The sequence below is a fragment of the Struthio camelus genome, chromosome 5, assembly GCF_040807025.1.
Source record: "Struthio camelus isolate bStrCam1 chromosome 5, bStrCam1.hap1, whole genome shotgun sequence".
Taxonomy (NCBI): Eukaryota; Metazoa; Chordata; class Aves; order Struthioniformes; family Struthionidae; genus Struthio; species Struthio camelus.
The window spans coordinates 72,716,809-72,729,902 of record NC_090946.1 but is presented as its reverse complement, the minus strand read 5'-3'; the positions used below and the strand labels follow the sequence as shown (position 1 = coordinate 72,729,902).

General features: G+C 36.6%; 1 protein-coding gene across 3 annotated transcripts in view; it reads right to left on the bottom strand.

The window, feature by feature from the left end:
* TDRD9 (tudor domain containing 9) overlaps positions 1-13,094 on the bottom strand; it is a 93,435-nt gene that overhangs the window by 34,604 nt on the left and 45,737 nt on the right. For all 3 annotated transcript variants that reach the window (XM_068947217.1, XM_068947218.1, XM_068947219.1), the window contains exons 10-22: positions 11,530-11,584; positions 11,289-11,373; positions 10,563-10,620; positions 9,818-9,922; positions 8,248-8,345; positions 7,724-7,855; positions 6,842-7,001; positions 6,692-6,755; positions 6,146-6,209; positions 4,896-4,940; positions 3,857-3,910; positions 859-975; positions 227-334 (exon numbers count right to left, since the gene is read on the bottom strand). In XM_068947217.1, coding sequence (XP_068803318.1) covers positions 227-334; positions 859-975; positions 3,857-3,910; positions 4,896-4,940; positions 6,146-6,209; positions 6,692-6,755; positions 6,842-7,001; positions 7,724-7,855; positions 8,248-8,345; positions 9,818-9,922; positions 10,563-10,620; positions 11,289-11,373; positions 11,530-11,584 — 1,145 coding nt within the window. The remainder of the gene's footprint in view (positions 1-226; positions 335-858; positions 976-3,856; positions 3,911-4,895; positions 4,941-6,145; positions 6,210-6,691; positions 6,756-6,841; positions 7,002-7,723; positions 7,856-8,247; positions 8,346-9,817; positions 9,923-10,562; positions 10,621-11,288; positions 11,374-11,529; positions 11,585-13,094) is intronic.

The following is a 13,094-nucleotide window of genomic DNA, read 5'->3' as shown; positions in this document are numbered from 1 at the left end:
AGGCAATTCTCCATAGGAATTCTTTCAAAATTGCCCACCCACACAGCATTTATTATATGGAAAGAAGAGGAGATGGGAGAGATGACGATTTACCAAATAAGGATCAAAGGAGATAATTATTTCTTTCCTGGCCCAAGACGGAACAAGACTTGAAAATACCAGCCTTAACACTACATATTTTAATTATTTGGTACTTAATATTACGCTATTCAACCTCCTAACATACCATTATAGTGGTTTTTGGATCTTTGCCAGCGAGTTCTCTCACAGCAATTTCTTGGTCACATTTTCCAAAAGTAAAGTAGTTTGGATAGAAAGCACCAGCTATTACAACCTGAAGTCAAAAAATATTTTGGGAAATATAGCACATTATAACCAGTTTCTCAAAAAGAAATGTACTTGCAAAATAAAGTAATACTAGCAGTTCTTCATGTGAAGAGTTTTCCCTGTCTCTTCCCAGGAGAAGAATTACAGGAAATACCGTAATTTCAAACTAAAGGTTATCTCATGCAAATCCTATCCCTTAAAAACATACTTTCATGAAAAGAGTTCATCCTCCGGAACAATTCTGCAACATTTTCATATTTCTGTAGAAAGACAAGGTCTATGAAAACTATAATCATTAACCTTGGCTTTAAGATTTACTCAGTCTCTTTGATAAGAGACATTGAAGTTAACATTAGTTGTATTTCAGAGCTGTAGGAAACATTACCTTTTTTAGTCTGAAAACTCAAACTCTATAGAGAATTTTGAAACACAGGAGGTAACAGTAATTCATTAGTACTAGTATGTAAAAAGCCAGTCATAAACTCCATAAATAATTATTCTCCCTTGAAAAGTAAGTCAATAAAGTATTACCTGCAAAATGAAGCGTTGTTTGTATACATACTCCTGATCCATAGGAGATGGTTGAGTATTAATATGCATGTTAAATGCACTGATTCGCTCTTTCAACTCTTCAAATAACTCTGCCACCTGAAATTACAACTCTAAATTACATTTTAAGCAGATCAGAATTCTCCACAAATGCAAATAATATCCATTAGTAAAAATCTACAAAAATAAGCAATCTCCCTTTTTTAGGAGGCTATATCTGTTTCACCTAATACACTCATTAGCATTTCTATTCAGCAGAGATCTACTTTCAGCAGTGTGACTCAAGTGGTTTTCTTCACATTTCTTTTAATAGAATTCTGCAGTTGGAAAGCACTGTTATGTATATATGATATAGACCAAAATCAGAATAAAGTGGAACTGAAATTACCTCTGACATGGTGATGTACTGATTCCCAATTAAATCATTCTGGTTTCATGTTTTAAAAGGTAGAAATAGGCTAACACCAAACTGGACGCCTGCATCTAAGTGCAGCAGTAACCACACACTGCACCGTTACCTCAGCAGGCAACCTTAAGGACTTGAAGCGAAGTCAAAATTATGCCCTGTAGCAGAACATACTCTATTAAGCTTCAAATACTAATCATTTCCAAGAAGCTTCTCTAACCACAAACAGCCACTGGTCCCCCAGCCACACAGTGAATGCCTTCTTTACCCCGTTTGATTTTGGAGCAAATGATTAAGAAACTACTGTTCCCTAAACTGCTCCAAGTCCACATTTTCCTATTCCACTGCTGGAAGTTTAAGGATACTAAAATTCCTGTTATTTTCCTCTTATGACAACTACCACGTTTGGAAATCAGTCAACGCGGCTTTTTCAGTTCTGCAAACCCACATCTGTGCAAAGGACTGTAAAGTTAGTAAGCGAAAACTTAAACACTTTAAAATCATGGCGGGGGGGGAAGAGACAGAGACAAAAAAAAACCTTGGTAATAGATGTTAAGGTAGGTATCCACTCTAAACTCCTGAGCTATTAAGTCATGCACAATCTCTTCTAGAATTATCTGAAGTTGGCCAAAAGAACATCATCTACCCACCAGGCTATCATACAAGACCAGTCTTTTCAGTTCTTCAGCTTTCCATTTGCTCTTTTCTCATCTTTTCTCCTTGATATCATAATCATTATATATGATATGTACATTATGCGATGAATGATATCACATTCATCTTATAAAGTATTTAAAACTTTCCCTCCTCCCAGTAACTTTTCTCCAGTAGACAACTTTTTTTTAAAAGTAAGGTATAGAGTAAACATGAACTAAGGATATTCCATTTCAAGACCTCCTTTTCAGTTACATCAGTCATGTGGCAAACAAATTATTACTTCCCATAATGATGCTTTCAGGGTACTTTAAACTACTAGATTTTATTCTTGTATATGCTTCAAAGCTCTTAGGTGACACTAGGCAAGCCATTTGAATCAAAGCCATCAAGGTGATCACTTAACTCTAAGTTTTTCAAGCCCACAGTCTTATATTTGAAATAGCTGATGCCAGAAAAAGTACTACACTTTTTCAATCGTATCTCAAGTCAACTAGGAAATAAAATGTGAACATATGCTAGAAGTTGGAAAAAAATTTCTGTAATCGGGCCTTAGGTACCTCAGTCTGGGTGACTAAATGAAGGTACTCATGTTCCTTTTGGTCTTGATCTCTATGCCTGTTTCCCACATGTTAAAGGGAGACTGTATCACCATTTCACTTTAGAAGGAGGTAGAAAAAGATAAAATTGATCATGTTCTGAAGCAGCCTGGTAGTATATTGATAAGTGTCCTAGAAAAACCTACAAAGACATTAATACATCTCCATTCAGAGCAAACCTTAGATAATGTATGTTTTTATGAGGCCTAAGTCCCATCACTGAATGAAGATTACAAAACAAACAAACCAGCATCACCAAAAAAAAGCCCGCCAGAACAAAGACCAGCACTTCATTCAGTGAGCACAGTCCCTGTTGTGAAACGAGCAAGCAGAACTCTTCTTGCAGAGATGATATACAGTTCCACAGTTGAAGATTGTAATACTTCGTGCACCTAAAACAAGTTTTGTGCCTTCTTAGATTTGTCTACTTTTTATTCATCACATGCTAAACTGTCTTTTAATAAGTTTTCACATTTACATTACACATTCTTCATGCAATATATCCCCTCTTCTAATTTAGCTTAAGAATATATTTTGCCAACGATCCTTATTTCTAATGTTCTCTCCTATAAAATATTAGTATCAAGTTGCTTCAAAAAAAAGCCTAAAAGGTACACAAGCTAAAAATCTGTTGTCGTATTTTTTCCAGATAGTCACTTATCACAAATGCTTTTGTTTTTTTCTGTGCTTTTTGAACCCAGCTCCTACAGGGCTCATGCCTTTATGACGACATGCTGGAATAATGCTGAAATATTTTTCTGAAGAATAAAGCAACTGTTTAATTAGGAACCTTGCTAGTAGCAAATACAAATCGGCAAAGGCATACTCTGCCAATCACAGTTATTCAGGAGTTTTAATTACTTCCTCTCTCCACACATCACATTGTGCTTGAAGCACTTTGCAACGCAGTTTTCATCGAGTGCTGCAGTAGCCCTAGTAATAAAACACCACATATTTTTAATTTCAGTCCTTATCATGTAATTCTACTTATATTTGCTTTAAATTGCCCTATTACACCGAAACAATGTAACAATGGAAAAAATATCCACAGAGGTCTCACCACAACTGGTATATTTGAGAAACTTATGTAATTAGTAAATAAGATCTCTTAACTGTTTCGCATATTTATCTTTTTCTAATAATTTAACATCACTTTAAATAGTATTATCTCTCCTCCCGCAAAGAAACCCCAAACCAAAAATGTACACAGTTCAGTTTAAAATATATAAACAGTAGGCTCAACCAAGATCCTGACACCTGTAAAACACAAAGAAAAGTTAAGTCCTTCTGTTTATAAAAATGATTATCTATTTCAGCTCACCTCTCTGACTCTCTTGATCTGAATATAATTTGATCGACCCCAGTCAAGCTCTTCCTGGAAGAGAAGGTGAAAAACGCAAATGCAAAAGCTGTTATGTACTGGTTTCTCTCCTGCTAAAAAATTCTCTCAAATTCTTCTGGGTAGATACAAGTTGTAGTTATATACTGTGATAGAACCATCTTATTTCAGAGCTTTCTATGCATCCATATCAATAAATATTTCCACATTCATAAAAAACAAAGATATAGCTACAGATTTGACTAATAAACTTTACTTTGGCTAACATCAGAGCAGCTATGGGTCGTGTTAAGTTTTTAATATAAACCCACAGGTTCAGCTCCACCATGTTGCTACTACAGGATCTATTTCAAGATAAGATACTTTAGGAAAACAAGACTTCTTTATCTGGATGAATAATTTTAATAGACAGAGTTCACATGCTGGCAGTCTTGCTTACTCATTAAAACTTCAGTTTATGTTAAGCACAGGTGTTCATAAAGCATATTATGGTCAGAGAGAAGCAGAGAAATCAAAAAGGCTCTTACATATACCACAGAAAGACTAGAGGAAGTTACTTCTTATGTGTATACCACTGATTTTTGAGACTTCAGGTCAGAAACTTGACTCCTAGTCCTCAGGTCCTAGGTTCTTATTTTTAGCTGGTCCCTCTCACTGTCACTTTTTAAACTACTTTTTTAAAGGCTTCCTTTTCGACTCTTTAAAGAAGATCCACCTATGCTTATAAAGAAAGTAACGTCCTCTTTCAGCTTCAGCTCAATTTCCCTTTTAAGGCTGGATTTTAAACATTCCGGCTGCTGTCAGTCCATCTATGAAAGGGACTAAAAGATTGCCTTTGAATACTTGACACTGGATTCAAAGATTTGTGATGTTCCCTCAAATCCTACGCTTCTATCTACTTACGAAAAATCCCAACTACTGCAGAGGAAGACTGCTAGCTCAAAATGCTGTACTACGAATATAAAATACTCCAACAATGGAGTCACCAGCCTCGAATAGAAGAAAAAAAAAATTAACTCACCTTGGGATGTCTCAGTTCTCCTTTTTGTCTGCAGATCTGCCATGCCTAAGAAAGAAATGACTTAAAATTCAGGCACAAACTGTAACATTTCAGTAATAATTATTACAAAAAATTAATGTGACATATTCATAACTACCAACTATCTTCCAAACGTATACTTAAGTTTGTTTTTTTAAAACACTAATTTAAGATCCAGAGATATCCTTAGGCTAATACAGACTGCAAGAAAATTTAAACACAAAAGAACATAAGGAAATCTGAATCACAGAATAATTTAGGTTGGAAGAGACTTCTTGAGATCAAGTCTTCCAATGCCCCATTCACAGCAGCCCAACTTCGATCAGACTGTTGAGGATTATCTTACCTAGTCGAGTTCTGAATAGCTCCACGGATGGAGATGTCCCCACTTCTCTATCTATTCACAACCTATTTCACTGTTTGACTATCCTTTCTTGTACTTGTATATTAGGGTCTAGCTACAATCATTCTTGTTGCCACACATGTTAAAAAGGTTGCAGAAGTCACTGTGTTTTATCCTGGAGCGTAGGCAGGTCCAGAACCAAGTAGATTTTAAGAGAAGCATAAGAAGGCACAGTACCCACAAATATTACAATGCAAAAGACTTTGGTCCCATACACAAGAGTTGTAACAGCTGCAGTGGGATCCTCACTACCACATAGACAACAGATATGCTACATTAGAAACTTACTCAGCATCTCAGGCTGTTGTTCCAGTAACTTAATTCTGCATGAATTAACCACCACTTGTTCTCTTGTAGGCAATGAGTTATCCATACACATAAGCCTTCCCTGAATCTGCTTCGCCATCTAAAGCGGCTCCCTTATGGGGAACGATCAAGAGAACCTGAGCTGCTCATTCCTGTCTCGTTCCAAATCTGCTCCTGCTTCTAGCAAGCGGGAGACTGAGACCACAGCCTGCTCTCTCTTTCTCCACTTTGTTTTGCAGATGCTTAGAACTAGAACAAATGCCTCAAAAGCCACAGGAGATTGTAAAAAGTAGGGAATATATCCAGAAACTGAGTGATGTAACCTGTTTTTAGTCACCATTTCTTACAGCCTTACTTTGGTGCAAACTTGTGCAGCTCCTTCAGCGGTACTAAGTAGCTAGGAGTAATAACGTGAAAAGTTTTCCACAACCTAAAAGCAAAAATGCTGCACTGATCCTACAAAGGTAAGGAACTCTCTCATGGTTTGCCAGATTTCACTGGAAGATCAGCCAGGAAGATTTACCTTGAAAGCATTCACAAGTGCAATACAGTCACTCTTGCTATTCCCAGAGAAAAACAGTTTATTCCTGGCAACACAAACAAAGAATTATTAGCAATATTTTTTTTTCAAATATTGAACTGATTATACAGCTTATCATGCTACAGCACCAATGCCTTCCAGCAGTTCAATAAACAAGGTGAACAGAGTTGTAAATATGTGTTCTTATTCACATCATTTTCTTGAGGATGAGCTGTGTGGCCAAGATAGCAAGGATTTCATTCTATTTTAAATAGATAGAGTCACATATCCATGTCAGAAAGGCAAAGCTGAAGAATCAGGTCTTGCACTCAGAAAAGGATGAGTCCAGTTCTGTCAAATTAATTAGCTCACACAGCAGTAGATTTCCGTACCCTGAGCTGCCCTTGAAAGCTTATTTTTGCCCTTACCAGCTTTGGCACTTTGACAGAAAGTTAAACTCATGACATTAAAAATGATATTCACTGGTCAGTTTAGCCCTCTGCCCCCAAAGGTAGACAGGGAAAAGTAAAACATCTAAGATGATAATACCTGTATCCATCAATATGCTGTCTGAAAGGCATTGCAAAAAAAGTCCGCAAGGAGAGTGCTGCAGCTACAAAAAGAAACCCAAATCAAAATGGAAAGCTGTAGCATACTTGTCTTTATAGAAACGTTCATATGTGTTTTTCTCTCACTTACCTATAATAAGGCATTCTTCTAAGCACCCGAAGACATGACCAAGGACTATCAACTTCCCAAGATGCTGATCCACTGGCAAGTGTGCCAATACCCTTCCTAAGAAAGTCAGCTCACCATCATGTGGGCTTTCTTCTGTTTGCACGCTTGTAAGCGCTCCTAACTACGAAAATTAAAATAAATTTATTCACTTGTATGAGTTGATCATGTAAACCTAAGACCAGTCTGCAAGCAAACAAGACAAGAATCAAGTAATTATCTCAACAAAGCCCACATTAATTAATACCAAAATCCGAACTAAGTTGAGGTTCTTAAATCAATTCTAAAAGCCTAGTAGAACTGAAGCTACTACTACACATACTGAATATAAAAGCAAGCTACTGCATCCAAATACACTTACTTACACGTGCTGGAAAAGAAAAAGCTGAATGCTCAAACCCATACCAAATTCATAAGCAGAAAGCCAAGTCACTGACTTCCTTGTGTAGGTCAAAGGAGGATGTTCAGGTTGGTCCCTACACATCATAAGCTGGAAGAGTGCGATCACCAGGGTTTTACTACTTATTAAGAAATATTTTCACTTACAGAGCTCAAATTCTCTTACTTGTTTCTATTCTTTCTCACTATAGATGCTGTTTACAAACAGTATTGTTTCTCCACTAATCTGCTGCTGTTCTGTGATGAAAATATAATCCTGTTTTACTGAAGTAAGTGCAGAAATGATGCTAAAGAGGATGGTGACCAAGAGTCAAACATGAGAAAGGCTCTCTAGACAGTTCTTACTTCAGGTTCCAATTAAGGTTACAGCTACTAGAAACCCAGAAAAACTACTTCTACAATACACTTTGATTACCTCGATTTTAGCAACGTTAAAAAAATGCGTACCTCTTTCAGTTGAAGTATGGTGCGTTCAATGTCCCCTGCGCTGGGTGGAGAAAGAGCTGTTGCCAACAAGGCTTTTGGTTCCCCCATGTCAAGCATTTTTATTCTTAAGATTATAGTTCCCAAAGGACAACGCTAGAGGGAAGACAATGCTACTGTCACTTTCCCCCCCATAAGAAGTGGGACTGGAAGAGATTTATGTAAAAAATGAATTAAAATTTAGTAATTTAGTAAAACCTGATTTAATTTCCCATAACTAAGGATGTTTTTTGTTTGAACAGGCTGTTAAATTCTAAAGCCACATCCACTCTTTTGCTGTGATGCATCTCTTTCTATGAGGGAAAAAAAGAAGTGTTGCATGGTCTTCATCAATTATTGAACTTAATTTGAAATCTACTCAATGGTAGAGGTATCAGTAACTACTCAGGTCAAACCCTGCCTTCAGGAAAAGTAAAGTAAAACTAGTTTTTATCATCTCTGATTTTACCACATTCATTAAAAAACCTTAAGGTTCCAAAAATTCTTACCAGTATCTCAGGTACTGGCTTCTCTGGAATACAGTTTGTCCAGAAGTCCTTGTGTACAAGCCTGTAACAATACCCTTTGGAAACACGTCCAGCACGGCCTTTACGTGGAAGAGCAAATCATCATCAATTTATAAGCTGTCCAAGTTCCAGACTGTTCACAAAACATTCACCTGTAGCCTTTTGGACAGCTGGGCAGCAAAGAACAGCTGATGCTAAAGGCTCAACAGTATAATTTACTCTCTTGCAGTAAGCTGGCCCAGTGAAGATACTATTTGATCCTTATCTTATGTAGGCAAGCAGAGGGATAAAAATCACGTTGCTTGATGGCAGCAAAGAATTAAACATTTCACTCAAATAGCTCTTCCACATAAGTACCCTGAAATCAGTATCCATCTTTCCCACAGAAAAGATGAGACAAATCCTGCTCTGAAATAAAATTCTTCAAAAATTAGGAAAGGGCAAATCCTCCCAAATGCAGGTTAATACGGATAAACGTGTCAAAGAACGCAAGCTTTGTCATACCCCCAAACTGAAGAATCTATATCCAGAGTAGATAACATTTTGCATTTGGATTTCTTTACATGAGTGTACTCAGATTTTCACTCAACTCCAAAGCTAGCAAAAGTCTTCTATATAAACAACTTTTAACATACCACTACGAACAGCAAAACATATTTATAAACCGCTATTTACAGAAAATGCACTGATTAGAAAGCTTATCTCCACAAATCCAAACCACATTCACTTCAGCAAGCTACAAGTGACTCAATTCAGTGGGATACTTCACTGGAGAATTAGACCATATTTCTAAATAAGTCACGTGAATAACAAGTTCAAGTTTGGTGTTACATAAAACGTTGCTGCTACTGGTTGCATATTGGCCGCTTTTCATTTCCTACGCTGAGCTGGAACCAAACGCAAATTACAGGAAGGCTCTAACTGTAAAAAGTCATCACAATATTTAAAAAGAACAGGACATTTTTATATCCAAAGATGCTGCTGCTCATGATTCATTTGAATACTTAATCAAAAGTAAGAGACTTTAATATTAAAAAATACTGTTTGATTAGAGGAGATGATATTAGTTATTATTTACAAACACTGGTCAACAATACATACATTACTGTGGATCTTTCCCTCATTTAAGAGTAGACGCGAGGGCCTCCTTTACAGCTGAAACTCACTCCTAGGTATTTATTGACCGCTTGGCACTTCCTCCCCTCCCCCACCCCCATTTTTCCTTTTTCTTTTTAATATCACTTAATAAAACATTACTATTAAATAACACAGAATCCCTGTAACTTTTATGGTCTGTGAATATTAATATTTCCCAATTAAAAATACATAATAATCCTCTGCCAGAATACATGAGCAAGAAAGAATATTCAGGCATATTTGTTTAATCACATTTTAATATCCTGAAATGGTATAGTTTTTTTTTTTTTAAATAAATTATTGATGATAAAACCCATCAGTCCTTTTTACTGAATTAATAAAATGACAAGTAGTACACAATTCTTCATCAAGCTTAACTTCTAAAATTCCCTTCCATTCCCTATTGCCACCTTACCCTTTCTTTGATTACAATTTGTTTTGGATGCCCAGCAAAGTCTCAAACTTTGATAATTAGTGTCTTCATCGCAAATCAAAGTTCTCGTTAAACAGAAATCTATCACTACAATTAAGGAAAAAAAATCAAAAGTATTAATAAGTTATTTCTTATCTTCATTACAATGCAATAAAGTGCTAGCTGATTTTGTTTTGTCATAAAGGAAAGCTCAAAGTATTTGAAAACCAATAAAGAGAACACTACATAAACTATTAGACCCAGGACATTCTGAACACTTACAGAGCTGCAGATAGACTCCACCACCATCACAATAAAAAGTCAATGTAGATCAGATGAGAAGCACTAAGAGAGGCAGTAATTTCTGTATTTGAACATTCTATACCCCAACGGGATTAATCTGATGGAATTACTTTAAAATACATTTAGAACGTGAATAAAAAGTGCAAGTTACTTGTGACATACGAGCTCTAAATCTGCTTGTCTCTGCATTCAGTTACATATTTTCCTCCAGTAAAGGATTAAAACCAGCACCCTACTCAATAGATCTGACAGTTGTCCATATGTTCAGATTTAAAACTGCCTCCTGTTGTGAAAGGGAGAATTCAACAACTGTCAAAAATTAAACTCCATCAGCAATAACACTTTTTAGAAGTGGGATAATGCTGGAGAGAGTTAGGCAAACACAAAGTAACGAAAACATTACAAATACAAAGAATATCCAATTACAAAAATTTAAAAGGCTTACCATATTTAACATCGGGAACTGTTAGAGAGCTTTCAGCTATATTTGTAGATAGAATAATCTGGGTGCCAAAGCAAAAAAGGAACAATGAATGCATAAAGAAAAATTTACTCATATTACTATGTTTCTAACATGGAAAAAATCCAGCCTGCTACAAAGAAATAGAAATGGGGGTACAGGGAATACAACGCTTCTGTTCTGCATATAGGTATCAACTGACAGAACACAAGAAAACCTGTATTTTCTTTCCTGCTATTGGCAACACATAGCAAAGTTCAGTAGCATATGACAACACAGAGGAATGTAAATGTTTCTTTATGCCTTTGTAATAGTAAAATATCACAGTATTAGCAGTGACAAAGAAAACAACAATGCTAAGTAAAATGCGGAACCCAATGCAGGAGAGATCCATGCTGCCAGACAATTCTGCTATGCAGTGTCATCAGCAGTGTACTACTGTCATGCAGGTGTAAGAATCGGCATGCACAAGCTATTTGGAAAACTGTCGCACAATAATTCAAGGTTAACCTTGTGTTACTGCACTTCTCTTGAGTTCCAAACAGTAGTTAACTTAACACCTTGGTAAGAAAGTCAATCAAGTTTACATTGTGAAAAAACAAAACCGTTTTGCCTTCATACAGTGATTTGAGTTGGCACAGTTACTATTATTCATAGCAAAGATTTTACGCACTTCAGAAAAAAGGTCAGTAATAATTCAACAATAGTCACCTTTCTGTAGCCAGGAACTGGAGACAAGAATACATTATTTTGTTCCTCCAGTGTCACAGTTGAGTGGAGTGGGTACACTTGCAATCTAAAGAAAATGTATCAGTGAAATATGTTTAATTTTTATATTCTTGCACCAGTAAATATCTCTAATTATGCTAGATTACCTTTGGTACTAAGAACTCATATAGCTGAAGGATTCATGTTCAACTGAATAGAAATAAACAAATGTAGTCCAACTTACCTTTTGTTAAGCGTATTTGTGAGACACATGTGCATGTAGTTTATTTCAGCCAAACCTAGGGAAAAAGTAATTAAGCATTTTTTCTTTGTAGTGATGACTCAAACTAACAATTCTAAAAGCAACTCTTATTTCTACATAAATTCTTATCTCACTTTCATTACCACCTCCTTTTCACATACTAATATAATAGCAGAGAAAACATGTAAGAACAAGTCACTTCTTGAAACATTTGTGAATGATTCAGTAATTGTTTAAGAGACCCATCTTCCAAGACTTGACACTTACAGAAGTAAAGTGGCAGTATCAGACCTGAGGCCACCTGCCAGTCTCTCCCACCTGTTTCTGTTTCTTACAGCTGACAACGTTCACTGCATGCTGGACAAATTTGTACATTTCAGCCAAACTATGAAAATGCCTCCAAGAACTGGGCTAAGAAAAAAGTACTTTGGCCATGTTTGTTTTAGCCATCTTTTCTTTGAAGAGTACTGGTACACATTCTTTGACTAAGGATTTTAAAAGTGGGAAACATTCCTATTAAGCGTATTCTTGCTGTCTTCCCAAGTATCTGCAGAGGTATATACCTTTTGCAGAAGCCTAGTGTACTTCTGAAAGAGACTTCTTCAGTCTCAAAAGCCACGTTTCCAAAAAAATCCAACCAATAGCAGGCTACTTCTGAATTGGATATTAAAAAAGAGATTATCCTGTGTCTGCAATACAGGATTGTTGCAATTTTCAGTCAGGCTAAATAGAGTTTGAGCACCTTGAACTGAAAGCTCTTGTGCTTTGAGGATGATGCAAGGGGAAAGAGGAGTGTATTTTTAGGAAAGATAAGAGAGGAGCAGAACTTGGACCAGAAGTCAGAGAAAGAAAGGTTGTGTGATGGACTGAAAAATGTGACCGAGTTAAGATGAAGAAGGAGGAGAAGAGGTTAGAAAGCAAGAAACTGGAAGCAAGAGAAGAAGAAACGGAGTTAACACGTTTCAAAACCAATAGGGTGGTAATATAGGGTTGGCAGGGAAAAGAAATTGCAGAACATGGAGATTAGTTAACTATCCCCGTCAGAAAGACTGAAACCAGAACATGACGGGAAGGTGACTATAGCTAAAGAAGTGACTAGAGATCAGGGCTGGGGAGAGAGCAGGAAAGTTTGGGGGGGGGGGGGGGGAAAGGAGGGAGGGGGAAAAAAAAAAAAAAAAATCAAGAAGTGCAAAAGGTGCAGAAAAGCCCTCTGTGTGAGACTACTACAGGGGAAAGCAATGTTAGGAGGACCTAAAAAGAGCCAGGAAGCCTAATCAACATAGCGGTTCAAATGAAACCATAAGAGTACTTGAGAACGTGACAGATGAGTGGCCAGATAACAAACTACTGAAAGAGTACAATACGCTATCTATAGTCCAAAGCATTAGCAAGGCTCTAAGCGAAACATCTTTAGCACCGTAGAGAGGGTCACGCAGAGTGGGAAACATCTGAAGATATCATTTTGAAGTTATCGTTATACATAAAAAAATGTGTCTGTTCATGAATGGAACTGGAGTATGCAATTAAAGAAATAAAAGATACAACTA